Source organism: Podarcis filfolensis (genome assembly GCF_964270895.1).
Source record: "Podarcis filfolensis genome assembly, chromosome: 17".
Lineage (NCBI taxonomy): Eukaryota > Metazoa > Chordata > Lepidosauria > Squamata > Lacertidae > Podarcis > Podarcis filfolensis.
Window position 1 is genome coordinate 5,391,995 of NC_139621.1, and position 26,007 is coordinate 5,418,001.

The 26,007-nt window shown below is 47.6% G+C and overlaps 2 protein-coding genes across 3 annotated transcripts in view; both read right to left on the reverse strand.

The window, feature by feature from the left end:
* GRIPAP1 (GRIP1 associated protein 1) overlaps positions 1 to 26,007 on the reverse strand; it is a 241,335-nt gene that overhangs the window by 71,550 nt on the left and 143,778 nt on the right. The window lies entirely within an intron of this gene.
* The window catches only part of KCND1 (potassium voltage-gated channel subfamily D member 1), a 73,628-nt gene that overhangs the window by 5,750 nt on the left and 41,871 nt on the right, over positions 1 to 26,007 (reverse strand). For both annotated transcript variants that reach the window (XM_083593385.1, XM_083593384.1), the window contains exons 3-6: positions 7,628 to 7,790; positions 7,419 to 7,502; positions 5,558 to 5,653; positions 4,059 to 4,306 (exon numbers count right to left, since the gene is read on the reverse strand). In XM_083593385.1, coding sequence (XP_083449511.1) covers positions 4,059 to 4,306; positions 5,558 to 5,653; positions 7,419 to 7,502; positions 7,628 to 7,790 — 591 coding nt within the window. The remainder of the gene's footprint in view (positions 1 to 4,058; positions 4,307 to 5,557; positions 5,654 to 7,418; positions 7,503 to 7,627; positions 7,791 to 26,007) is intronic.

Below are 26,007 nucleotides of genomic sequence, written 5' to 3' on the forward strand. Positions count from 1 at the left end.
TGTGCAGCTGCAAGCACCCAAACATATATAAGGGTTCATAGAATCATAGAACTGTAAGGTTGTAAGGAACCTAAAGGGTCATACAGTCGAACTCCCTGAAATGCAGGAATCACAGCTCAAGACTCCCTGACAGGTCTCCTGTCGGTGCTTCCATGCGCTGCTCTGGTTCGCCAGAAGTGGCTTAGTCATGCCGGCCACATGACCTGGAAAAACTGTCTGCAGACAAACGCCAGCTCCCTCGGCCTACAGAGCGAGATGAGCATCGCAACCCCAGAGTCGTCCACAACTGGACCTAACAATCAGGGGTACCTTTACCTTTACTTCCTCTCAGTCTCCTCTTTTCCTAGCTAAACATACCCAACTCCCTCAACTGTTCCTCATAAGGCTTGGTTTCTAAATCCCTTGATCATCTTGGTCACCCTCCTCTTTACATGCTTCTGTTTCTGGACTTCCTTCATCCCTAATCACTGAAGGGAGTCCAATAACATCTGGAGGGCTGCAGGCTCCCCCATCCCTGCTGAAGGGGAAGGGGGGGAAACCTCCTAGTTTACTAGGGAATCTGTCGGGATAGTCCTTCCAGGACTCCTCCATTTAGCAGAGAAAACCCACAAGTAGAGGATATGGTTCTCCAATGGTTTTCCTACCGTTGCTGGAGATTGCATGAGGATGTCATATTTACCAACATTTCAGAGATGAAAGATGAGACACTTCTTATGTAATATAACATCCTTTTGCTCGCACACCTGAGTCTTGCAGCACTACTATTACGTATTGCTGATGACTTTTCCTGGGCCACCGTATGTTATTTTCATTTACTCTGAAATCACCAGTCCTGCTGCTGCAGAGCTGCTGCAGGTTTTGTTAGTAAATTGGCCATAAAATTTCCGTCAGAAGAAGAAGAAGAAGAAGAAGAAGAAGAAGAAGAAGAAGAAGAAGAAGAAGAAAGCCTAGGAATACTCTCACCGCACAGTTGAGCTGGTTATAATTTCAGCGCGGTCGCCCTGTAAGCGCCACTAGTTCAGTTCTGCAGTTAAACAAATGCTGCAAGATCTTATTAGCTAGATAAGCAATTACGGAACTGCTTGCATATATTGTTTTCAAGCAATTTGTGGAGGGAGTGTGACAAAAGAAACATCCCCTCCAGAAACACAGCAGATATTTCATAAGAGGCTACATGTACCTTATGTTAGATGAAATGGCCCAGGATATGTTTCTAGTCCACCCCTTTTTAAACTTTAAAAAGAAGCCTTGCTGCTGCACAGGGCAATAACAAAGCTCTAGAACAAAGGAGGGACGCGGGTGGTGCTGTGGGTTAAAGCACAGAGCCTAGGACTTGCCGATCAGAAGGTTGGCGGTTCGAATCCCCGTGACGGGGTGAGCTCCCGTTGCTCGGTCCCTGCTCCTGCCAACCTAGCAGTTTGAAAGCACGTCAAAGTGCAAGTAGATGAATAGGTACTGCTCTGGCGGGATGGTAAATGGCATTTCTGTGCACTGCTGTGGTTCGCCAGAAGCAGCTTAGTCATGCTGGCCACATGACCCGGAAGCTGTACGCCGGCTCCCTTGGCCAATAAAGCGAGATGAGGGCCGCAACCCCAGAGTTGGTCATGACTGGACCTAATGGTCAGGGGTCCCTTTACCCTTTACAGAACAAAGGAACATCCCACGTTGTCTTCAACTGAGCCACACCATTGGTCCATCTAGCCCAGTATTGTCTACAACTGACTGGCAGCAGGTCTCTGGGGTTGAGGCAGGAGTCATTTCCAGCCCTGCCTGGAAATATCAGGGTTTGAACCCTGAACCTTTGGAATGCAAAATGCATGTTCTTACCCTGAGCTATGGCCCTTTGCCTCTGCAGCCTCGGCCTCATGCGCATTCCCAGCTGCATTCCCAGGGACAATTTGCCTAAGGAAATACAGTCAGTAGGCTGTGGTGTGCCTTGCCACTGCTATGGCTGGCAATCAGCCTTCTTTTTTTACTTATAAAACAAAGGGAAACAAACCTTTGAGCATCTCGTCTAAGGAAAGCCAACTCCCCCCCCCCCAATGTAAAAGAAACTTGAACCTCCCTTACCATCGCTTTCTTGGGGGCACAAAATCTTGCAAAAATGGGGAGGGTGGTGGAAAGAGAATTTCAGCCTAGTGTTAGTTAGGACTTGCTGCTGGATCCCATCACACAGATGACGGGGTTTTAAAGAAGAAATTAAGAGGGGCCCCAAACGCTGAGGCAACGAAGGCTCAGAAATCTGTTGGAAGCCACAAAGGCAGGGCTTTTAGGGGACAGGGAATGCCAGAGCAGAGCAGGCCCAGCGCTTTCTCTCTCTCTCTCTGGAGGGGAATTATGAGGCAGGCTTCTCACGAAAGGAAATAAGAGTTATAAGGTTGAGATCTTTGCCCTGAAAGCCACAAAAGCCAGTCAGTGAGTCGTGGGCATGAGGACCACCTGAAGTCACAGGACAGGTAAGAAACACAAAATTTTTGTATTGCCACTTAGTCTGCTAGTCTTTTCAGCTGCTGCCTCATATTCTTGTTATTATTATGGGTTCACTGTATATTTCAGTGTTTTATGTTGTTTGCCGCCCTGGCGCCTACTGGATTCCTCCTGGGGCTGGCTACTGGGTGCTGTGGGTGGCAGGAGGATGGCAGAACAGTTGCCTTGCTTCCTTCACAGTTAATGGACCGACAGACATTATATCGACAGCTCCCTGGTCTCTGCAGGCTCACTAGCAGCCTGGACCTGGACGCAGCCAGTGCGGATGCTGTGGGAACTGGTGGCTTCAAACTACGCAGCCTCATCAAGACAGCACCCTCTGTTGGTGCCAGTGAGAGCTCATGGCATGCTGTGTGGGGAAACAGGAATTGCATCTTCATCTCTCCCTCTTCTAGATTCCCTGGGTATGCTGACCTATCAGGCAGGGTGACCCACTAAAAATTAGCCAGCATTTGACAGATGGACCAGAGTCAGAGTTTTGCCCCCTCTGAACCAGTGGTCTCTCCTTCTCCACCCCCATCATGCAGCCCGGACACTGAGGTCCAGCTCCAAGGGCCTTCTGGCAGTTCTCTCCCTGTGAGAAGTGAGGTTACAGGGAACCAGGCAGAGCACTTCTCAGTAGTGGTGCCTGCCCTGTGGAACACGCCCCCCCCCCCAGCAGATGTCAAGGCAATAAACAACTATTTCACTTTTAAAAGACAACTGAAAGCCCTGTTTAGGGAAGTTTCTAATGTCTGACGCTGTATTGTTTTTAATATTCGGTTGGAAGCCGCCCAGAGTGGCTGGGGAAACACAGCCAGATGGGCAGGGTATGAATGAATGAATGAATTATTATTATTATTATTATTATTATTATTATTATTATTATTATTATTATTATTTTCTGTTTTCATGCATTAACATTCTCCTGTTCCCAATCCTCAAGCCCAGAAGGACTCTTCACTTGAATTGATGCAGCTCCCTCCTCTGAGGTCAGTGGCCTGTTTGATGTAGGAATTGGTTCCTGACTGGCAAAACTTAAAAGTTTGTATACCACCATGACATTTGATGGGGCAGGGGAAAGCTGTCTGGACCCATATGCAAAAAGGAAAAGAAAAATAAGTGTCTTAAATTTATCCAACTTGCAATGTTTCTTGGATATCTTAACTTACCTTTGCTAAAGACCAGATTGTAGTAGATACACAGCCTCCTTTTATGGGACGCCTTAATCTCCTATAAAATATCCCCCTGCAGTTAAGCTACAGAGCCAAAGCTCATTCTCGCACGTGGGAAAGGAACTATTCAAATGTAACATACAGCTTATTCACACTTATTGTGGTGCTGCTTCCCCCACACACCCCGGGAAAACTGCTCTTTAGTGCTCATTCGGAACAAATGGCAATTTGGGTTTTCTCCAGAGAGACATTTGCTCCAATTGAGCACTAAAGAGTGGGTTTGCCCTGGGAAATGAGAGGTGCAAGGGGGAAACCACCTGAACCCATCATATCTAGGCACAGCACAAGCAAAAGTGTGGACGAGCTGATCTCTCGTTCCCATGGCGAGGTGTGACAGCATGCATACATTACCCTTACCTCTGGGGGGCAGCACTTTTCTGGCTGTTTAGCGTATCGAGTTCCTGAGCGCTGGTGCGGCTCACTGACATGGTGGAGTTGGTTAGGCGGGTGGTGCGGCGCTTGGTCCGGCGGGGGCAGCACGAGGTGCTTAGGCCCCCTTTGCCGCCTTGCTGGGAGGAGAGGGAGGTGCTGCGGCTGGTGCGGTAGCCCAGGGGTTCCGTCAGGCAAAACTCACTGTAGGAGTGCTCATCGGTAAACTCGTGACTCTGTGGGGGGGGGGAGGGAGAGAGAAAACAATGTCAGGAGCCCCACTTCATGTACGTTCCTCCTTGCGTCACTACATAGATAAGGGCGCCGTCGTGACTGTGCCTATTCTGTGGGTCTGCTACGTGGCATTACGCAAACAAGGAACTTCGAGTCAGAGGCAGAATTCATCATCCCGAGAGTCTCAGCTGATTTTCTTATGGCTGCAGAGATGCACTTGAAGCCATGTAGGGAAATCCACTGCCTGAAGGGTGTTCGGTGAACAAGGATCGGGGTGTAATCCTTGTTCTGAGGAGAAAAGATGACGCAGAACAGCCATTCGTATAACTTATTCGGATTGCAGAATCTGGTTGGTTTTTGAATCGCTACAGAATTCGTGTGTAGAATGTTGGAGTTGTAAAGGATACTCAATAAGATGATCATTTTTTTAAAAAAACAACAACAACCCAAAAAAAACCTTGACAGAGATGGAGAACTTGTGGCCCCCCAGACATGATTGAACCACAACTCCTGTCATCCATAACCCATCCATAACCCAGAATGCAGCAGCTAGACTGGTGACTGGGAGCAGCCGCTGAGACCATATAACACTGGTCTTGAAAGACCTACACTGGCTCCCAGTACGTTTCCGAGCACAATTCAAAGTGTTGGTGCTGACCTCTAAAGTCCTAAACGACCCAGTATACCTGAAGGAGCGTCTCCACCCCCATCGTTCTGCCCGGACACTGAGGTCCAGCGCCGAGGGCCTTCTGGCGGTTACCTCACTGCAAGAAGCCAAGTTACAGGGAACCAGGGAGAGGGCCTTCTCGGTAGTGGCACCCACCCTGTGGAACGCCCTCCCACCAGATGTCAAAGAGAAAAATAACTACCAAACTTTTAGAAGACATCTGAAGGCAGCCCTGTTTAGGGAAGCTTTTAATGTTTAATAGGTTATTGTATTTTAGTGTTTTGTCAGAAGCCGCCCAGAGTGGCTGGGGAAACCCAGCCCAGATGTGTGGGGTATAAATAATAAATTATTATTATTATTATTACTAAGGCATGCTGGACTGCGGGGGAGGCGGAGGTTGAGGGGGGTTGGAGTCCAACAACATTTGGAGGGTCACTGGTTCCTTTGCGTCAGATCTAGGCAATCCTGGATCGAAATCAGATTCCATTGGCTGTCCAAAAAGCTCCTCACAGTGACTAAGTCTAGCTTCTCCCACTTGTGTTGTCCGAACCCCTTTCCTTTCTTTGCACCCTCTCCTGCTACTCACGGTAGTTTTCTCCAGGCAGTGCAACAAATGATGGTGTTGCATTTCAAAGGCTGATCGGTTACGCACAGCCAAGACATGAGCATCAGGGTCTCTGTCCTGTAGAGGAAAAGAGAGGAGCACCAATTAATTGAAGCAGACCGTCTGAAGGCGCACAAGGCCACCGCCACCTTGCTGAAGTGAAGCAGGTCTGGCTCAATGCCTGGATGGGTGTTTGCCCAGGAACATAAAGGCAGGAATATATATGTATGCAAATAAATAGGATAAATACATACATACACATTTGATTTCAACAATTGGCAGCACTGGGTGCTATCCAACAAAGTAAAACACTGAGTAAAACATAGCGCATAGTTAAGTCTGAAATTCGCTCCTGCAAGAGGCAGGGAGGTTCCACCAGCCTTGCTGACTTTAAAAGAATTAGACAAATTCATGAAGGAGAGGGCTATCAGTGGCTACTAGCCGTGTTGACTATATTCCGCCTCCAATGTCAGAGGAAGGATGCTTCTGAATACGACATCCTGGGTATCGTAAATGAGGAGAGTGCTGGCGCCCTCAGGTCCTACTGGTGTGCTTCCCATTGGCATCTGATTCCCCACTGTGATGGTGGACCAGGTGGGCCTTGGGCATGATCCAGGAGGGCTCTGCTTAGAGCAGACCTATTGAAATCAAAGTCAAGTCCATACATTTCAATGGATCTGTTCTGAGGAAAGCTATGGCTTGAATACCAACATACAGGTGGTGGAGGAGGAGTTTGGATTTGATATCCTGCTTTATCACTACCCTAAGGAGTCTCAAGTGGGACGCGGGTGGCGCTGTGAGTTAAACCACAGAACCTAGGGCTTGCCAATCAGACGGTTGGCGGTTTGAATTCCCGCAAGGGGGTGAGCTCCTGTTGCTCGGTCCCTGCTCCTGCCAACCAAGCAGTTCAAAAGCACGTCAAAGTGCAAGTAGATAAATAGGTACCACTCTGGCGGGAAGGTAAACGGCATTTCCGTGCGCTGCTGCTCTGGTTTGCCAGAAGTAGCTTAGTCATGCTGGCCACATGACCCAGAAGCTCTATGCCGGCTCCCTCGGCCAATAAAGCGAGATGAGTGCCACAACCCGAGAGTCGTCCGCGACTGGACCTAACAGTCAGAGGTCCCTTTACCTTTTTAAGGAGTCTCAAAGTGGCTAACAATCTCCTTTCCCTTCCTCCCCCACAACGAACACTCTGTGAGGTGAGTGAGGCTGAGAGACTTCAGAGAAGTGTGACTAGCCCAAGGTCACCCAGCAGCTGCATGTGGAGGAGCGGGGAATCGAACCCGGTTCACCAGATTACAAGTCCACTGCTCTTAACCACTACACCACACTGGCTCTCATAGGTGACAAGTGCCTATGCATTGGGGCACACTTTGGGTATAGGCGCATGTGCATACATGCCCACATTAGAGCCAATCAGCACATTCAGAAAAATCACTTGGGACGCAAGGACTTTGGGCTATAGCTGGGTGATGCAAGTTTGACTGTTTTCGCATTTAAAAGAAATTCCCCTGCGCAGAGAAAACTAGGGCATCATGGCTAGGACTCGGCTAGGTCTTTTAGGCAGAGCCTGTGGTCAACCAATTCTAGCTCTGCCCCCCCCCCATCTCCCTGCTGAGCTCTCTAAGGGCAACTAAGGCTGAGGAGGAGGCCAATGCAGTCTTGATGTAAGCAAGAAAGCAGGTAGGGGTTGGCTGAGGGCAGACTTCCGGTTGGTGGGCCAGTGCCTAATGGAGCCACCTGATGGAGCCACCTCTATTTGTATGTCCCGCTTTTCCTTTCCAAGAAAAGCCCAAAGCAGCTGAGAAAACCAGTGTTGAGCATGCAACTGTGTGGTCCATACCTCAAGGCCCCCGTTCTGCTTGTACTGAAGGAAAGCGTTGGTGGTGCCGCTCTTGGCGAGGCGGATCCGGGCCAGGCGAACCTTCTGCAAGGGGGAGAGATGGAGGACTGTGTATGGAATGAGAGGCAGGTGTGGCCCTCCCCTCCCTCCCTCCCTCCCTCCTCCCATCGCCCGTCCGCCTTCTCTCTTCCGCCTGGCCGCACAGCTACCTGTTGAGCTCGCCGCTTATCTGCCCGCTGGTTCTGGTGGTAGATGCGGCTGAAGTTGGAGACGATGACAGGTACAGGGAGGGCGATGACCAGCACCCCGCTCAGAGAGCAGATGGAACCGAAGATCTTCCCTGCAATGGTGCTCGGGACCATATCACCGTAGCTGGAAGGGAGATGGTAGTTAGTGAAGTTCTTGGGGTCTTGCCTGACCTTGCCCCGTCGCACATGCGCATGGCTAACCCCCTTTCCTCCTGCAGCGCATGGAGCTGCACACCTTCCTAGGACGATACTGTGTGTGGGCTGTGGAGGGATTGGCTGGCAACTCAGAGGGAAAAGGAAGGAGGTTAGAGTTAGCTTTTTCCTGTTTGCTGGCTGTTGATTATCTTGGGGCATATTCTTGATGCTGCTTTTAGCAAGTTATACAATGATTAGGCTGTGATAATGGAGAGAGGCAACGTTTGTGTGTGTGTGTGTAATTCTGGTAGGGATGACAAGTTTCTCAACCCCCAACACACACACACTGAGCTGCCTCCTATATGTTTAGCAGCAGTTTGAAATCCAGCAAAGTAGAGCTGATTTGCAAACAGAAATGCACCACTCCTTCAGAGTTCGCACATCACTGAATTTTGCAATGCAGTTCTTCAATCACATAACATGAATACTGTATATTCAGGAGAAGAGCACATAAAATATACATGTACCGGTGCAAATAGCATTAAAAATGCATTACATCTGGAGAAATTTCTCACCAAAATATGTCTATAAGACAAAAATGCATGCAAAAATGTGAATATTGGAGAAAAGGCACACAGAAATGCTGGTGGGTTTTCATGAGGATTATTATTATTCTTTTATTTTACATAAAACAAATTTCACAAAGATGAAGAAATTTGTAGAACTGAGCTTAAAGTCTGGGAAACTGAGAAACTGAAACTGAAACTGACACATTTGTCCCTCCATCGTGGCACCCCTCCCACATGGTCCTTATTTTACGTCTTGCATAAAGGTTGCATAAGCATGGAATTTTACTGAGCATAGCACTGACTGAGCTCCTTCTTTCTCAAACAAGCTTGAAACCATGTGAGCGAAGCCTGGTTAAATCGTAGAACCTGGAAGAAGACCAGGCAGGGTTTCCCGTACTTGGGAGAGCACTGCATTGCTCTGCATCTCTCTCAAAGGTGAGTGAGAACAGCATAAATTATGCAAAGCATGCATTTGCAAATTGCATTTGTAGAATTTATTCAGGTCACAGAATCTGGTATTTCAGGTCACAAAATTGGTATTGCTTTAGCACCGAATTTTAAATTTGTTATAAACCGCAAAGAGTACACAGCCAGCCACAGACCTTGCATTAGGGTACAAGGTCTGAACAAGATGACCTACAAGCCTTTTCTAGGCTTTCCCACCAGCCACTCTAGCTGAACTTTAAACAGAAGCTTGTTGTGCAAACATTAATAGGTGACAATGTGGTCATGCTCATCTGTGTGCTGTGAAACTTCCTCATTTCTGCACATTGCACTGTGTTACAAGGCCCAAGAGCAGACCAGGAGAAGATTTTTGTCAGTTGGCAACACTAGTTTGCTGAAGGGCATATGAATTGAGAAAGCTTATCTCAGCATCTCCATCTATGCAGGAAAGGAAAGTGAGTTCATTGCCCACCCACCCACCTTTGGGTAACTACAATCTCAAATAAGAATAGGGTCTCAACCTATAAAGCATGCCTGCCTGAATCAGTCAGCAGTCTAATTCAATGCCTAAGAGAAATTTGGAGGAAAAGTTCTCTGAAGAAGATCAAAATCAGATAACTGCATAGGCTCATAAGAACAAAATTCACACAGGCAGTAAAATGATTAGGACCAGGCTGCATTCAAAATGCAAGTTTGTAAGGTTTCAAGTTAAATTTTATCGATTTCCAGCCTGAGAAGGAACTCTATGCAACTCAAAAGGTCACATACTGCATTGTGAACATTGCTTGGTCCTGATAAAGATATTATTTTTACTAATTCTATGAGTTCCCTCACCCAACTCCCCCTGCAAAACAAAGGAAGAGTCAAAGCCTGAGCATAGCGCTTGAAAATAGCAATTAATTTTTATTTGAAGATTGCCCAACTCATTTTGAAAATGTTCATTCTCAAGGGCAAAAGGCCTGCATTTGTCCTAGTCTGGTACATCAGCCCAAAGAGAGTTTACTCCCTGCTGTGCTGGGATAAGACTCTTGGTCCCTGGGAAAGATAAGTTTTGAAACACGTCAAACAAATTTCAAAGCATAAGAATAATAATTGCTGTTTTGCAAGCACCAGGCAAAGATTTTGCCTTTCCCTGTGCCCCTACCTCCCCCAGCCTGTGAATGACCCCAAACAGGAGTATGCAATGGGTGACCAAAAACTGTTGGACTCCAACTCCCATCAGCCCCTGCCAGTATGGCCCATGGTCAGTGATCATGGGAACTGTAGTCCATCAACATGTGGGCGGCCAAAGGCTCCCCACCCCTTATTCTAAAAATACCCATCCCCTACCTGAACATTGCAGAGGTAAAGGTAAAGGTAAAGTGACCCCTGACCATTAGGTCCAGTCGTGGCCGACACTGGGGTTGCGGTGCTCATCTCGCTTTACTGGCTGAGGGAGCCGGCGTACAGCTTCCGGGTCATGTGGCCAGCATGACTAAGCTGCTTCTGGCAAACCAGAGCAGCGCACAGAAACGCCGTTTACCTTCCCGCCAGATTGGTACCTATTTATCTACTTGCACTTTGACGTGCTTTCAAACTGCTAGGTTGGCAGGAGCAGGGACCGAGCAACGGGAGCTCACCCCGTCGCGGGGATTCGAACCACCGACCTTCTGATCGGCAAGTCCTAGGCTCTGTGGTTTAACCCACAGTGCCACCTGCGTCCCGAACATTGCAGAGAGAGACCTCTAAATGTTCTTCCCTTGGAAGATTGCAAGCTCTCCTTCCTTGGAGGTTTCTAAGGTAGGTAGGATGGCCACCTGTCATGGATGCTTTAATTGAGATTCCTGTATTACTGGGGGTTGGACTAGATGGCCTTTGGGGTCCCTTCCAACTCTACAATTCTATGATTCTTTGGGTGCATGGCTTCACAAGAGGGAGGGCTACAGCCACAGATTCCCTGGGCATAGTAAGCTTGTGCCCACAGTGGCTGATTCTTCTTCCTTTGGAAAACTTCCAGAAGATTGTCACCCCTCCAGTATACAGCTTGGAGCAACGCTCCACGAACCAAGTAGTTGAGTTATGGGCCAGGGATCTACAGCTCTGTCAGAAAACAGCAGGTTCTGAGAATTACAGCCTTAATAAGTCCTCGGTTTTCTCTGATGGACGGGCCCTTGGGAGATCATTAATGGGAGCAATACTGGGCAAGGGAGTAGGGGAAGCAGGTAATTGAATATTAAGACGCAGCAGGCTTCTGGGATGAATGAATGAATGAATGAATGAATGCTAGAGAGCTCATCCAATCCAGTCTTGTTCTCCAAGTTATTTCAGTAGTTTGTACAAATGTACACACACATTCCTTCCGGCGGGGAGGAGGCGGGGTATGGGTTGTTTTCCCCCCTGAATTTCTTTTTTACAGCCTGGATTTAATTGCCTTTTCTTACAAGGCGCTCTGTACTTAAGTACAAAGTACAAAATATGCACACATTACACGGAGCATGATGTGTCTCCATAATAAATACTGACTTGCTAGATCTGATCAATGGTGCATCAATCTCACCCAGCATTCTGTATGCAGCCAGCCATGTGCCTCTTTGTTCTGAGCGCTGGTACTTCACAGATAGACTACCACTGAATACGGAGGTTCCATTTTGCTATGTATCACAGCTAATGTCCACTGAAAGGTGTACACAAACGTATCTAGACCTTTTCAAAAACTCTTCTATTCGTGCCTTGCCGCATCAAAGTGCTCCCAACTGGTGACCCAGTCTTTTTCTGACTCCCATTAGGGAGTATTCCCCACCCCCATAATATTCTTTATTGGTTTTCATTTGCACACTCCACATACACATATTGTATTACATTTCACATTTACACCTGCTCCCCAGAGCTGACTTCCCTCCTTCCCTCTTCTGGCCTTTTCTATCACATCTAACTTTTTCGCATTGTCTTCATCCGTTTCGTATATTATTGTTCTGCTTTTGTATTTGTCCATAGAGTGCCTATAGTCAAATAAATCCTCCTGTATATACAGTTCTTATTGTCTGTCTATATTCATTTACAACTACCATTGGTGACATTGATCACATTGTACATTTTACTTTTTACTTATCCAGAAATTTTCTTTGCATTTCACATTATGAGGTTTATTTCAGTTCTACTAGTTTCACTCTTTCACCTTATCCTTCCTATATATGACATAAATTTTCCCCATTCTTTTTTAAATGTTCCACCGCCCTGTTGTCGAATTTTCCCCGTTAATCTAGCTATTTCTTCATATTCCATTACCATTAGGGAGTATTTTCAAAGAGAAAGCGCCACCTGAGACAGAAATGTGCCCTTCAGGCTTGCTGCGGTGCTTGTATCTGGTATACTCTAGTGCTGGTGTATAAGTGCAAAATAAGTTTAAGCAGCATTTAATTGACAGTCCCTGGCCACAGCAAGTCTCAGCTGACTCTCTGCATGGTTCCTTATCATATTGTCCTTGAACAAACAGGCACCGTATTATCATAGGGAAGGGCAGTTTCTAGGGCCCCATTTGCGCAACACATTTAAAGCACTATTACAACACTTTAACAGTCATGGCTCCCCCCTCAAAGAATCCTGGGAACTGTAGTGTGTGAAGGGTGCTGAGAGTTTCCTGGGAAGAGGGATTGATCATTCAAGCACTCTGGAAGTTGTAGCCCAGGGGTAGGCAACCTAAGGCCCGGGGACCGGATGTGGCCCAGTTGCCTTCTCAATCCGGCCCACGGATGGTCCGGAAATCAGCGTGTTTTTATATGAGTAGAATGTGTCCTTTTATTAAAAATGCATCTCTGGGTTATTTGTGGGGCATAGGAATTTGTTCTCCCCCCGCCCCTTCAAAATATAGTCCGGCCCCCCACGTGGTCTGAGGGACAGTGGACCGGCCCCCGGCTGAAAAAGGTTGCTGACCCCTGTTGTAGCGCCTGAATAGGGGTCTCCTAGCAAGTCTTGCTACCCTTAATAAGCAACAATACCCAAGATTCTTTGACGGGGGAGCCATGACTATTAAAGGGGAATAATAGGGTGGTATTCAACTAAATATTTGCACAACTTCTGCAAGGATTAGCACAAGGCCAATAGGTTTCCCCCCTTTTCCTTTGCCAGGCATGTGCCCTATGCTATCCCCAAATCTGCTCTGGAAGGATGGGGGGACACACAGATCAGATTTAGGGGGTGCTTTGGGGAAAGAGAGGGGGATAATGCTTCATTGCAGAAAGAGAAAATACTTCACCAAGGGAATGTTCTCCTCACCACCACATGGAGTACAACCCGCAGGACTTTAAATGTATGGTGCTGTTAACAGAGAAATCTGAGGGCTCCCTTGGACAAAAAACAAGGATACCAGCCAGGAATACCAGAGCAAAACAGCAGCCAGTAGGCTTGGTCTTTATTGAAGACTGTCGCGACAGGACTCCCACCTGCCACCAGGTGGAACAAGATGGAAGCCACGAACAAAAGAGCCCCCAAACTTTTATTAGCTGCTAATCCCCATGTTACACCCCCCCAAACTACAGTACTAATACATCATGGTTACATTATGAAAGGGGAGGTCTGGTGGTAGTAATCTGAGCATCCTGGACCCTGCCCCATGGTTCTCCTTGCCCTCCACCAAACACCCATCAAGTGTAACAAAATAGATATTTACATTTCCCTGTTTCCCAGCCAAGTTAATCACACCCTTTTGTCTTCATCTGGCTTTGTTATTTCTGGAATGGCTACCTGTCTGGCACTCAGGTATCAGGATGCCAGGAATTATCACTCAGGCAGAGGGGCTGCTGAGTAGCTCAGCTCACATCTCTATATGAATTTCTGAAGTTTTCCCAGTGAGCCAGTACACAGATACATCTATCAGTGAATTCTTACATTTGGTATTGTGCAGCAAAGGCCCTTTGAATAGATAGGAAGAAACTGCGATGAAGTGCTTTGTGGGGACAAATCACAAAAGTCCCAAAAGTGATTGTGCTGATTTTGGTAGTGGGCTGCATGAGCGTGATATCTGCTGGAGGGGCAACCCCCCCCCAACCTATACATAAATTCCTGCAACAGTGCAGAAATGGCCAGGAACTGAGGTCAGTGGCAGCCACAATAGTACCCAATCATTTCATTGAGTAATGTTGCCCCAAGACCTGCATTCTCCCTTCATCTTGATAGGAAAGAAAAGATATTCTGCACACGTTCAGAATGACTGTTGTCTCTGTTTATAAAATATTTATCCCACCCTTCTTCCCAAAGGAGCCCAGGATCAAACATCAAAGCAATAAAACAATACAATTAAAAATAAATTAGATAATGTATTTAAAACACTTTAAAGCAATTAAGAACATCTGATTCTTTTTTTAAAAAAACAACCCGTTAAGAATATCTGAAACCATTTTGAAACAACCACATTCCCTCACAAACAATAATTCCAAGGTTACTGCAAACAGTATCTTCATCCAACGCCCAGGTGAACAGGAATGTTTAAAAATTCTTCACGCACGTTAATAACGAGGGAAACAGATGCACCTCACCAGGGAAAGTATTTCACAAACAAGGGGCTGCAACCAAGAAGGCCCTGTCACGAACTGATGCCAACCGGGCAGCTCTTGGCAGCAGCAGCAGCACCAACAGGGCCTCACCTGCCAATTGCAGGGCCCAAAATGGTGGTGATTACTTGGCATGCTCTAGGTCAGGGGTCAGCAAACTTACCACGCCTTGGGCCAGTGTCTCCAGCGCTGATCGTGCAGTGGGCCTGAGGGCAGGGGAGTGCCAATATGTGTGTGCACACGCTATTTCCAGCACACTTCCGGGCCGGAGGAGCACCGGAAATAGTTTGTGCGCATGTGCACGAGCCTCCTCCGACCTGGATGTGCACCGGAAATAATGCTTGCGCTTGTGTATGATCACGCTTGCACATGCACACAAGCTATTTCCAGTGCTCCTCCAACCCAGAAGTGGGCAGCAGCGCAATGCCAGTAAGAGCAGGTGGCGGGGGTCGCTGCAGGCCGGATAAACGAGTCCCGCGAGCCAGGGGACCCCTGCTCTAGGTTTAAGCCTTGAAAACAAATTCAAGAGTAACACCCCTGAAAGTTCTGGCTCACAATAAGCCTTGTGCTGATCAGAGAACACCAAACCCGGCACCCTTTGTGGTTTTTATACTCTCTCCCCACAAGAGAGTGCAGCCCCCGGCAGCTGCCCCTGGTCATCTATGACGCAGACCTAAATCTTGCCTCTTTGTGCCTTTTTGTGCACTGGAAAACAATTAGAGGCTTTCGTGCTCTTTGCCTCCTTGCCTCATTGCTAAACAAGGACTGTTTCTTTCATCCTTCTCCCATGAGTGCTGCTTTCTAAATCCTTTAACATCTCCGTGGCTTTCCTCTGATCTTTGGTTCATTTACATCTTTCTTTCAATTGGGCTCACACCACGGCACAAGCTGCTAACCTGAAATCTAGCGTGTGCTCAGCTGATACAGACCTGGTTCTCCCCAGCGTATACAGATGGGGAAACATTGTGGAGATGCGTTGAAGTAAAAAGCTGTGCAGCTCCTCCAACCACTATCACCACCACCTCCTCTGACCACGCAGCTCCTATCCTTGCCACTTTGACTAGGAGCTTTAGGCAAAGGATAGTCAGAAAAAGATGGGTCTTAAGGAAGGAATCTAAAGCTGAGATAGGGGCACTTGTGGAAATGGTCGAGTTCTTCAGGTGCCGGTATAAGCCTATTGCGTAGCGAATTCCCGACCCCCACAGGTAGAAATAATGACACATGAGACAATTATTAAGGTTAATGGGCTCAAAAAGGCCACAACTTTACTGGTTACAGGTGATGAGCGGTATTGGCTTAGGCATTGGACCTAACCGACTATATCTGAAACCAGCCCCTCTGCTGGAAGTCCGGGAAGGGTTAACCACCAGTAGGGGGAGTCCTGCTAGGAGCTCCCCAGGGTCACTGATAGGGGGTGTGCCTTAGGCCCTAACCTCCCTAGGCTTTGGACAGGGCCACGCTCCCCGGAATCCTTGAATGGACTACCCTTCGATATGCAGGGCAGGTGATGGTGCTACCTCCCCTCTTTCCATCCACAGAACTATTCCAATGCCTAACCGCCAATATGCAGAAAGTTGTGACGATTTGCTACGGGGTAGGCAAAAGCCAAGTGGCTGGAGCCAATTTGCCAAGTGGGAAAATTCCTACCAGACCCCTGAACGGCGACCAACCAAAGTCCATAGCAAGGTCAAAGAAAGAAAACCTTAAAGGGCAGGAGGGTGGGGAAACCGGGCGGCAAAGAGGGAAATCCCCGACTGCGTCCTGCCTTTATGGGGCAGGCCACACCCCCGGACCAACCTGATTGGCTGGCTAGAGGTGTGACGCAGCTGGGAATCACCCAGTCACACACGGCTGGCCTCCCTGCGCACGTGGGAGGGTCGTGAACCCCGCAACTCCACCTCCTCCTCAAGGCAGAAGTGGCTTTTCTTGAGGGTGACATGGACTCAGGCCCACAAATAAAAGGGGCACTGCTTGGTTCAGGCAGCTACTTAAGTCTCTCTTTCTCCATTATGTGAAGATAGGATTAGTAGGATATTCCTCTGTGTTAAGTTGTGGGCGAACATATCAGACGACACAGCGATTCTTCAAACAGCTCTTGTTTATTCACAGGCCAGAACAGAACTGATCTGAAGGGTTCAGTCAGCCTGCTTATATAGAGCTCCAGTACAACATGACTGTAACAATTTTCTAAAACTATCCAATCACTGAACGTCACTTTCGATCCCTTATTTGCATAACTATCTACAGTATCCCCCTGCTGGCCCAGGGTGAGAACTTCAGTACATAACACTGAATACTTTGGCAAGAGAATATCGGCACCCCCTCCCCCTGTATTATAGGGAGGAGGAACCTCAAGAAGTTGTTGGGCTCCAACTCCCATCAGCTCAAGCCAGCTTGGCCAATGGACAAGGATGATGGGAGTTGTAGTCCATCAATATCTGGAGGGCCACAGGTTCCCCGCTCTGCCGCAGTGGTTCCAGTATAGAAGAGCGTGAGCTTTTGGGAAAAGGACCTATGCCCTCAATGCAGCTAGAGTTTGGTATGTCTGAGGTCTAGTTCTGACACATGATGGAAAGCCACTTCAGACTGTAACTGGCGGCAGCTATCCCTAAGGTTCTTCCTCGGTTTCTTCTTCAGTTCTGAGGTCTGACATAACTGGACATTTCACTGTTCAAAGGCAAGGCGAACCTTCACACGGAAAACTGGTATGTCACGGAGAAGACTGTCAGGCGGCAGAGGAAACAAGCCCCACAGCAGGTTGCCAGGAACGGATAAGACGAAGGAAAGTCCTTACCATCTGCTTTTTATTCAATATTTACAGAGAGAGGCTTGGAACGCAGCCTCTTCGAATAATGGTGTTGTCCCGAATGACTCTCCACTGCCTTTTTTCTCCCACTTCCTCATTCATCATCATCTCCTCTACGGGTGGCGCTGAGGGCCCTTTGCTTCTGAGCCCTTTGCTGTACTACTTTCAAGGCTCGCCAGGCTCTGGGAGTGGTCTGTGTGTGTGTGTGTGTGTGTGTGTGTGTGTCCTGGAATGCTTTCTAAAAACACTGTGTCTGTCAGCTGTTGCCCTCCTGGTGGTTCCTTTTCCTCCCCTCCCAGCTTTCCCCCTCATCTGCCTCTGAGCTGTGACCTGCCTCAAACCCCTGTTGTAAATCTTAACTGTCTTCTTCTTCTCTGGAAGGGTCAGGCTGGGGAGGTGGTCTCCACCATTCCTCCAGTGTGGTGTAGTGGTTAAGAGTGGTAGACTTGTAATCTGGTGAACCGGGTTCGCTTCCCCGCTCCTCCACATGCAGCTGCTGGGTCACACTTCTTTGAAGTCTCTCAGGCCCACTCACCTCACAGAGTGTTTGTTGTGGGGGAGGAAGGGAAAGGAGAATGCTAGCCGCTTTGAGACGCCTTAGAGTAGTGATAAAGCGGGATATCAAATCCAAACTCTTCTTCTTCTTCTCCTTCTTCTTCTCCTCCTCCTCCTCCTCCTCCTCCTCTGCCCAGTCCCTGACAAAGACTTAGCTAGAAACTTTCTCCCTGACTTCAAGTTTTCTGGTACTGGCATTGTGTGTGCATAGCGGCATTTGACTACATGAGAACAGGGGCATAACGGCGTCTGCCAGCGACTGGGACGGGTGCGTACAGACACACATGGAGTGGCAGAGCGTGCTTGCTCAGCCCTTGCCCCTGACAAGCAGGTGTTTGTGCGCTAGGTGGGGGTGCACAGGGTGAAAAGCACCCTCCATGCTCTCCAGTCGCCGTTGCCAGGGCAATGGCCCCCCGCCGCCCCCATGCTACGCCACTGCATGAAAGGCAACCTTTGGTCTGATCGCAGACCAGAGACAGGTTGCCTACCTCATCTGCTGTTTACAAGACCTCAAACCTATGTCCTACTGAAGCCAGTCAGACAAGTCAGCCATCATTTGTTCCTGTTGCTATCAATTAGTTATGATTATGGTTACGTGGGTTGTGGCCCACCTATATCGTTTATAATTATGTCACGCTGCTGTTTATTTGTTTAGGAATTTTTACGCCACCCTTACAATGCACATAGATGATACAAAGCAGCTTACAGTAATTAATACTTGTTCCGATCCTCTCGTGCTAAGGCAGATTACCAATCAAAATACTTAATTGCATTTAATTACATCAGATGCATGCTTATATCTCTTTTGAATCCATGAGGTCCTACAACCAAGTCATTTGCTCCCTAATTTAGCTAATACAGTGGTACCTCTGGTTACGTACTTAATTCGTTCCGGAGGTCCGTTCTTAACCTGAAACTGTTCTTAACCTGAAGCACCACTTTAGCTAATGGGGCCTCCTGCTGCTGCCACACTGCCGGAGCTTGATTTCTGTTCTCATCCTGAAGCAAAGTTCTTAACCCAAGGTACTATTTCTGGGTTAGCAGAGTCTGTAACCTGAAGCGTATGTAACCTGAAGCGTATGTAACCTGAAGCGTATGTAACCCGAGGTACCACTGTATGTATTTATTTATTACATTTATTCATCACTTTTCACATACAGAAGTATGTCCCAAAGCAACTTTCAGGACAAAAGACACTAAAACTCAGTGTAAAACAATAATAAAACACAGAAACTACCCCCCCCCACACACAACCAAGAATATTTCTGCAAAGACAGATCCTACCTACCCCACTAACAGATGAGCAGTAGAAAGGCACAACTCATGACACTTCTAATCAACAATTCAAGGCCTAGGTAAACAGATTTTTTTGGCCTGGTGTCTAATAGCAAACAATGATGGCACCAGGCATACATCTCTGGGGACAGCATTCCACAAAAGCGGGGCCACCACTGAGGAGGCCCGTTCCTGTTTTGCCACCCTCTGCACTTCTCTAGCAGGATGCACATGGAGAAGGGCTTTGATGAGCAACACAGTGTCTGGCTAGGTTCATATTGAAAGTTGAAGCTCTTAAGGTACTGCGGCCCTGAGCTACATGAGCAAAAATTGGTCAAAACCAAAAGCACTTCAAATTGAACCTGGAAACTACCGGTAACTGGTAGCTGGTGCAGTTGCGCCAGAATTGGTGTTATATGTTCAGATCGCCTTGCCCCAGTCAGCAATCTGGCCTCTGCAGTTCCCACACAGTCTTCAAAGGCAGCCCCACATATGACTCGCTGTAGCAATCTAACCTAGAGGTTAACAAAGCGTAGACCACAATAACAGCAGGGACAAAATCCCTGGGTCAGTCATTGTTTCTCAGACGCACCTACCTCACAGGGTTCCTGTGAGGATAAAATGTCTGTCAGAATTGTGTGCTGCCCTTGGAGGAAAGGCAGGACGTAAATGACATAAATAAATACATAAATAAAATAACAATGGAGAAATATGCCTGTTAACACCTGCAGAATACATTTCCCTCACCACACAATGTTCTCATACTTAGTAACATTTGCGGTTTTTATCAATTCATTCATCCTAAGAACATAACAAGAACCCAGCTGGATCAGACCAAAAACCTACCTAGCACAGCATCTTGTTCCCACAAGGGAAGCTGCTGGCGCTGTGGTCTAAACCACTGAGCTCCTTATGTTTGCTGATCGGAAGGCTGGCGGTTCAAATCCCCATTATGGGGTGAGCTCCCGTTGCTCTGTCCCACCTTCTGCCAACCTAGCTGTTCGAAAGCACACCAGTGCAAGTAGATAAATAGGTACCACTGCGGCGGGAAGGTAAAGGCGTTTCCGTGCGCTCTGGCTTCCATCATGGTGTCCCGTTGTGCTGGAAGCGGTTTAGTCATGCTGGCCACATGACCCAGAAAGCTGTCTGTGGACAAACGCTGGCTCCCTCGGCCTGAAAGCAAGATGATCACCACACCCCATAGAGGGGTCCAGGGGTCCTTTATCTTTGCCTTACCCTGTTCCCACAGTGGCCAACCAGATATCTGTGGGAAGCATATTATTATTATTATTATTATTATTATTATTATTATTATTATTATTATTTTATTATAAGTACAGCATGGGAGCAGCTGCATTCTAACCACTTGTGACTCCCAGCAACTGTCATTCAGACATATGCAGCCTCCGACAGTGGAGATAGAATATAACCATCACAGTCCCTGATAGATGGCAACTTTAAAAAAGGATTAGGAATAAGGCTATCACACCACACAATCATATTCATAGCTTGCCCTTCTGCCAAGCGGTTAGCATGCATAGTTCTTCCTCTCAATTTTATCCTCACAGTAACTCTGTCAAGGAGGTTGGGCTGACAGATAATGACAGAACGCAAGTCTCTCAGTGAAACTGATGTCTGAGGGGGAATTTGCACCCAGGTCTCTTCGTCGAAGTCTGTAGTTTAACCACAACACCACAGCAGCTGTCTGGGTTTGAGAGTTCGGCCTTCTACCAAGCAGTGCAGATCCCTCATTCCCACTGTCAATTCCGTTTTCAACACGTCTCGTTCTTTTTCAGCACGTCTTTTGGCTTGGCTTTCCACACAGCACTTTATATTAATCTCGCCCTGAATTTCATCTTCTTGATGACAAGGCTGACTCGTCAATCCACCCAAACTCATTCTGGATTCTAATCCTGACCTCCAAAATGTAATGCAGTGCAGTCAGTGCCAGCTTTGCTACGGCTGGGCGTTTGATAAGGCTCTTCTGTGCTCCTTCCTCTGAGTCCTGCACGAAAGTACTGAACCGTTCCACACTACAACGAACCTCTGTGCAGGAGCTGGCAACCTCATTTGTTTACCGCCCTACCAATACTTACTCTCCAGTATGCTAAAGGTTCCCACCTCCTATTCGCAGGGAGTTGTTGTTGTTGTTTAAATAATAATAATAATAATAATAATAATAATAATAATAATAATAATTTATTATTTATACCCCGCCCATCTGGCTGGGTTTCCCCAGCCACTCTGGGTGGCTTCCAACCGAATATTAAAAACAATACAGCGTCAGACATTAAAAACTTCCCTAAACAGGGCCGCCTTCAGTTGTCTTTTAATAGTAAAATAGTTGTTTATTGCCTTGACATCTGCTGGGAGGGCGTTCCACAGGGCAGGTGCCACTACTGAGAAGGCCCTCTGCCTGGTTCCCTCTAGCCTCACTTCTTGCAACGAGGGAAGTTTTACACAAAAGAACATTAAAAATAAATAAATAAAATCTTCTGCCCACGGTCTGAAGTGGCACAATCCCTTTGTCACGGCCCCTGACTGCAGGGGTCGCAATATCTTGAGGAAGACTCAAAGGAAAGGGAAGTACAGGCTGTTTCACCTGAGGAGGAACCTTTGGTATCTGCCCTCTCTGCTGAAGGATGTGGCCTGACCATCATTCCTCAAACTCAGAAGATGAATTGTCAACAGCACCTTCACCTTCCCCGACTTTGCTGAAGGTAAACATATACAAAATGAGGAAAAGGACCTCTGAAAAAACACAGCCAGATCCTCCAGGGGGAACAGGGTCAGGCCACCTATAGTAGATGCCTTGTACTATAATAATAATAATAATAATAATAATTTATTATTTATACCCCGCCCATCTGGCTGGGCCTCCCCAGCCACTCTGGGCGGCTTCCATAAAAACCAAAAATACACTAAAATATCACACATTAAAAACTTCCCTGAACAGGGCTGCCTTAAGATGTCTTCTGAATGTCAGGTAGTTGTTTATCGCTTTGACATCTGCTGGAAGGGCGTTCCACAGGGCGGGCGCCACTACCGAGAAGGCCCTCTGCCTGGTTCCCTGTAGCTTTGCTTCTCGCAAGGAGGGAACCGCCAGAAGGCCCTCGGCGCTGGACCTCAGCATCCGGGCAGAATGATGGGGGTGGAGACGCTCCTTCAGGTATACTGGACCGAGGCCGTTTATGGCTTTAAAGGTCAGCACCAACACTTTGAATTGTGCTCGGAAACTATGGCTCCAGCTCACCACGGAGATGATATCCCTCTGTAGCTGCAGCAAAAGGGGAGAGGTCAGAGCAGCAAGGACTGCTGGGAGCTGTCCTTCTTCTTCTTTTTGGGCGATCACTCATAGTGGAGTAAGATTGTCTTCCATAAACACAGTTTTAACAGTGAGTCCGTAAGTGACTGTGGAGGCCAATTCTGGATCCACACGTCCTTCCACAGTGCGGACATTGGTTTCCGGGCGGGAACTAATCATGGTGTGGATTTGCCAAGCGTGCCTTCTTCTTAGCACGTTTCTCCCTTGCATCCTGAGTTCGAGTGTCTTCAAAGCCCATGACGCCATTGGTAAAGGCTGTTCTCCAACTGGAGCGCTTGCAGGCCAGTGTTTCCCAGTTGTCAGTGTGTATACTACATTTTTTTAGATTTGCCTTGAGACAGTCTTTAAGCGTCTTTTGTTGACCACCAGCATTACGCTGTCCATGGTTCTGATGCCTGCTTAAAGAGACTTGACCTGACTCCGTAGAAGACATCTGAAGACAGCCCTGTACTGGGAAGTTTTTAATGTTTGGTGTTTTATTATTATTTTTATATGCTGCAAGCAGCCCAGAGCGGCTGGGAAAACCCAGCCAGATGTGTAGGACATATTACTACTACTACTAGATCCATTTCAGTCCAGTTTCCGTCCTGGTTTCGGGACCGAGACGGCTCTGCTTGCCCTAACAGATGATCTCCGCAGACAACTGGATCGAGGCGGGTCAGGACTGCTGATCCTTTTAGATTTGTCAGCAGCCTTTGACATGGTCGATCATGATCTTCTGGACCACTGCCTCGCCGACGTGGGGATACAGGGCATAGCCTGTAAATGGCTGTGCTCTTTTATCTCTGGTCGGGGACAGAGGGTGGCACTAGGGAGGGAAATGTCGTCGCGCCACTCCTTGGTGTGTGGAGTGCCGCAGGGTGCAATCCTCTCCCTGATGTTTTTTAACATCTTTATGCACCCCCTTGCCCAGATTGTCCGGAGCTTTGGGCTGGGCTGTCACCAATATGCTGATGACACTCAGCCCTATCTGCTGATGGATGGCCACACCGACTCGGCCCTGAACACACTGACCAGATTCTTGGAAGCTGTGGCTGGATGGTTTCGTGGGAGCCAATTGAAACTAAATCCTTCAAAGACAGAGGTCCTCTGGCTGGGTCGGGATGATATGGGGATGAGGGACCAACTCCCTTCTCTTGCGGGGGCCCAATTAGTGCCATTGCCTTCCGTTAAGAGTTTGGGTATAATCCTTTCCATGGAGATGCAGGTTACAGCAACAGCCAAGGCGACATTTTTCCACCTTCGCCGCATCAAGCAGTTGGTCCCTTACCTTTCCTGCTCCGACCTGGCCACAGTGATCCATGTGACGGTCACCTCCAGGCTTGACTACTGTAATTCGCTCTATGCGGGGCTGCCCTTGAAGCTGTCCCAGAAACTCTAGCAGGTGCAGAATGCTGCAGCGAGGCTCCTCATGGGGGTCTCTGCCATGGGAGCATATTCACCCAGTGCTTTTCCAGCTGCACTGGCTCCCGGTGGAGTACAGGGTCAGATTTAAGGTCTGGTTTTGACCTTTAAAGCCCATCACGGCCTAGGACCCTTGTACCTACGGGACCGCCTCTCCCGGTATGCCCCACGGAGACCCTCAAGGTCCATAAATAGCAACACCCTAGTGGTCCCGGGCCCTAAGGAAGTTAGATTGGCTTCAACCAGAGCCAGGGCCTTTTCAACTCTGGCTCCGGCCTGGTGGAGCGCTCTGCCTCATGAGACCAGGGCCCTGCAGGATCTGATTTCTTTCCGCAGGGCCTGTAAGACAGAGTTGTTCCGCCTGGCCTTTGGCTTGGAGCCAGTTTGATTCCCTCCCCCTCTTTCTTTTTTCTTTTCCTTTCTCCTCCTGCGATGAGGCTACATTTTAATATTTTAATGTTGTATTTTAAATTTGTTTTTAAGTTGCATTCATTCAACTTATTTTTATTATTGCTTGTTAGCCGCCCGGAGCCCGGCCTTGGCTGGGGAGGGTGGGGTATAAATAAAAAATAATAATTATTATTATTACTAGGCCCACCCTAGTAGTACCATAAAGAACCATAAAGTACCCTAGCCATACCATAAAAAAGGCTGATCGCTGAAGAATGGATGCTTTTGAATTATGGTGCTGGAGGAGACTCTTGAGAGTCCCATGGATTGCAAGAAGATCAAACCTCTCCATTCTTAAGGAAATCAGCCCTGAGTGCTCACTGGAAGGACAGATCCTGAAGCTGAGGCTCCAATACTTTGGCCACCTCATGAGAAGAGAAGACTCCCTGGAAAAGACCCTGATGTTGGGAAAGATGGAGGGCACCAGGAGAAGGGGACGACAGAGGACGAGATGGTTGGACAGTGTTCTCGAAGCTACCAGCATGAGTTTGACCAAACTGCGGGAGGCAGTGAAAGACAGGAGTGTCTGGCGTGTTCTGGTCCAGGGGGTCACGAAGAGTCAGACATGACTAAACGACTAAACAACAAGTAGGCCCACCCAGAAGAGACTCAACTTGACCACATCCACTTCCACCATGAGTCTCAAGCCCCAACAGAACAGGATACTTTTCCCCCACCATGACATGCTGCCAGGTGATTCCCACCTTATCTCTGCTGCACGTGTAGTTCCTGTCTCTGGCACACATTGCAGGGTGGCCGGGAGGAGTTCACACTAAGCTCAGCAACCCATCCCCAACCCTACCATTAGGGTAGATGGAGGTGGCTTCTGTAGAATAAATTGAGCGGGGAGTGCCAAGCTGTCCTCTGCCTCAGGCAGCAACACGTCTTGGGCCAGCACCATGTTCAGCAGGAAGGCCAGCCTCAGGTTTTAGAGAAAAACAGAGCCCTGGATATTCGGGGCGTGGGGCGTGGAGGAGACTGGCTTGATATGAAACGAAGCTGTGACACTTAGGAATAACAGATATCTGAATATAAAAGGATGTCTGGCAGCTTTAAAGATAAGACAGCTTGTTGTTATCATCCAGTGATGTTGAATGCTTGTGGGACAGGCTTGTATTAGACCTCAACTATGATTTCAAGAATTGGTGTATGAATTTGCTTGCTCTCCTTTTCCCTTTTCTCTCCATTCAATTTTCTTTCTGCATCATGTTAGGAACTGTCTCTGTACAGCACTAAGCCAATTTTAGGTGCTTCATCAGTAACAATAAGTAGAGACAACAACTGGATTCTGCACACACAGGCCTAGGGTTGCCAATGCGCATTCTGGTTGGTTTTCACCCAAATTAGTTCTCATTTCACACATATACCCAGAATGCCAGGGCAGAGAACAAGGCCATTCATGGTGCGCTGGTGAGCTTCTGGAGAATTTCTGTTTGTCTATTTATGGCCTACTAGTTGTGCAGGATTCTCATAAAAAATAGTGGACAAGGGGAACCTCAGTCTGATCCAGCAAGGTACTTCTTATGCTCTTAAGTAAGAAGGGAAGGCCATTTTCAACCCACTTAATATAGATTCAATTAAGTCTTAATTGTTAAAATATCCTGCAAATGCATTCATGCTTTGTAAATTCAAGAGTGCACTGATGGATCACTGGGATCCCACAGCTTCCCTATCTTCTAATATGTGATCTGCTTTTTTAAAGTGCTCTGTGATTGCTTTTTGCGGTTTGTTTCTTTTGTTTTGTTCTTAGGTTGCAATTTTATCTCATTTAAAGTTGTACATTTCTCTTATTTTCCACTGTGTTGATTTTGTGTAAGATACCTTGTGCACCTTTTGTAGAAAGGTGGGGTATA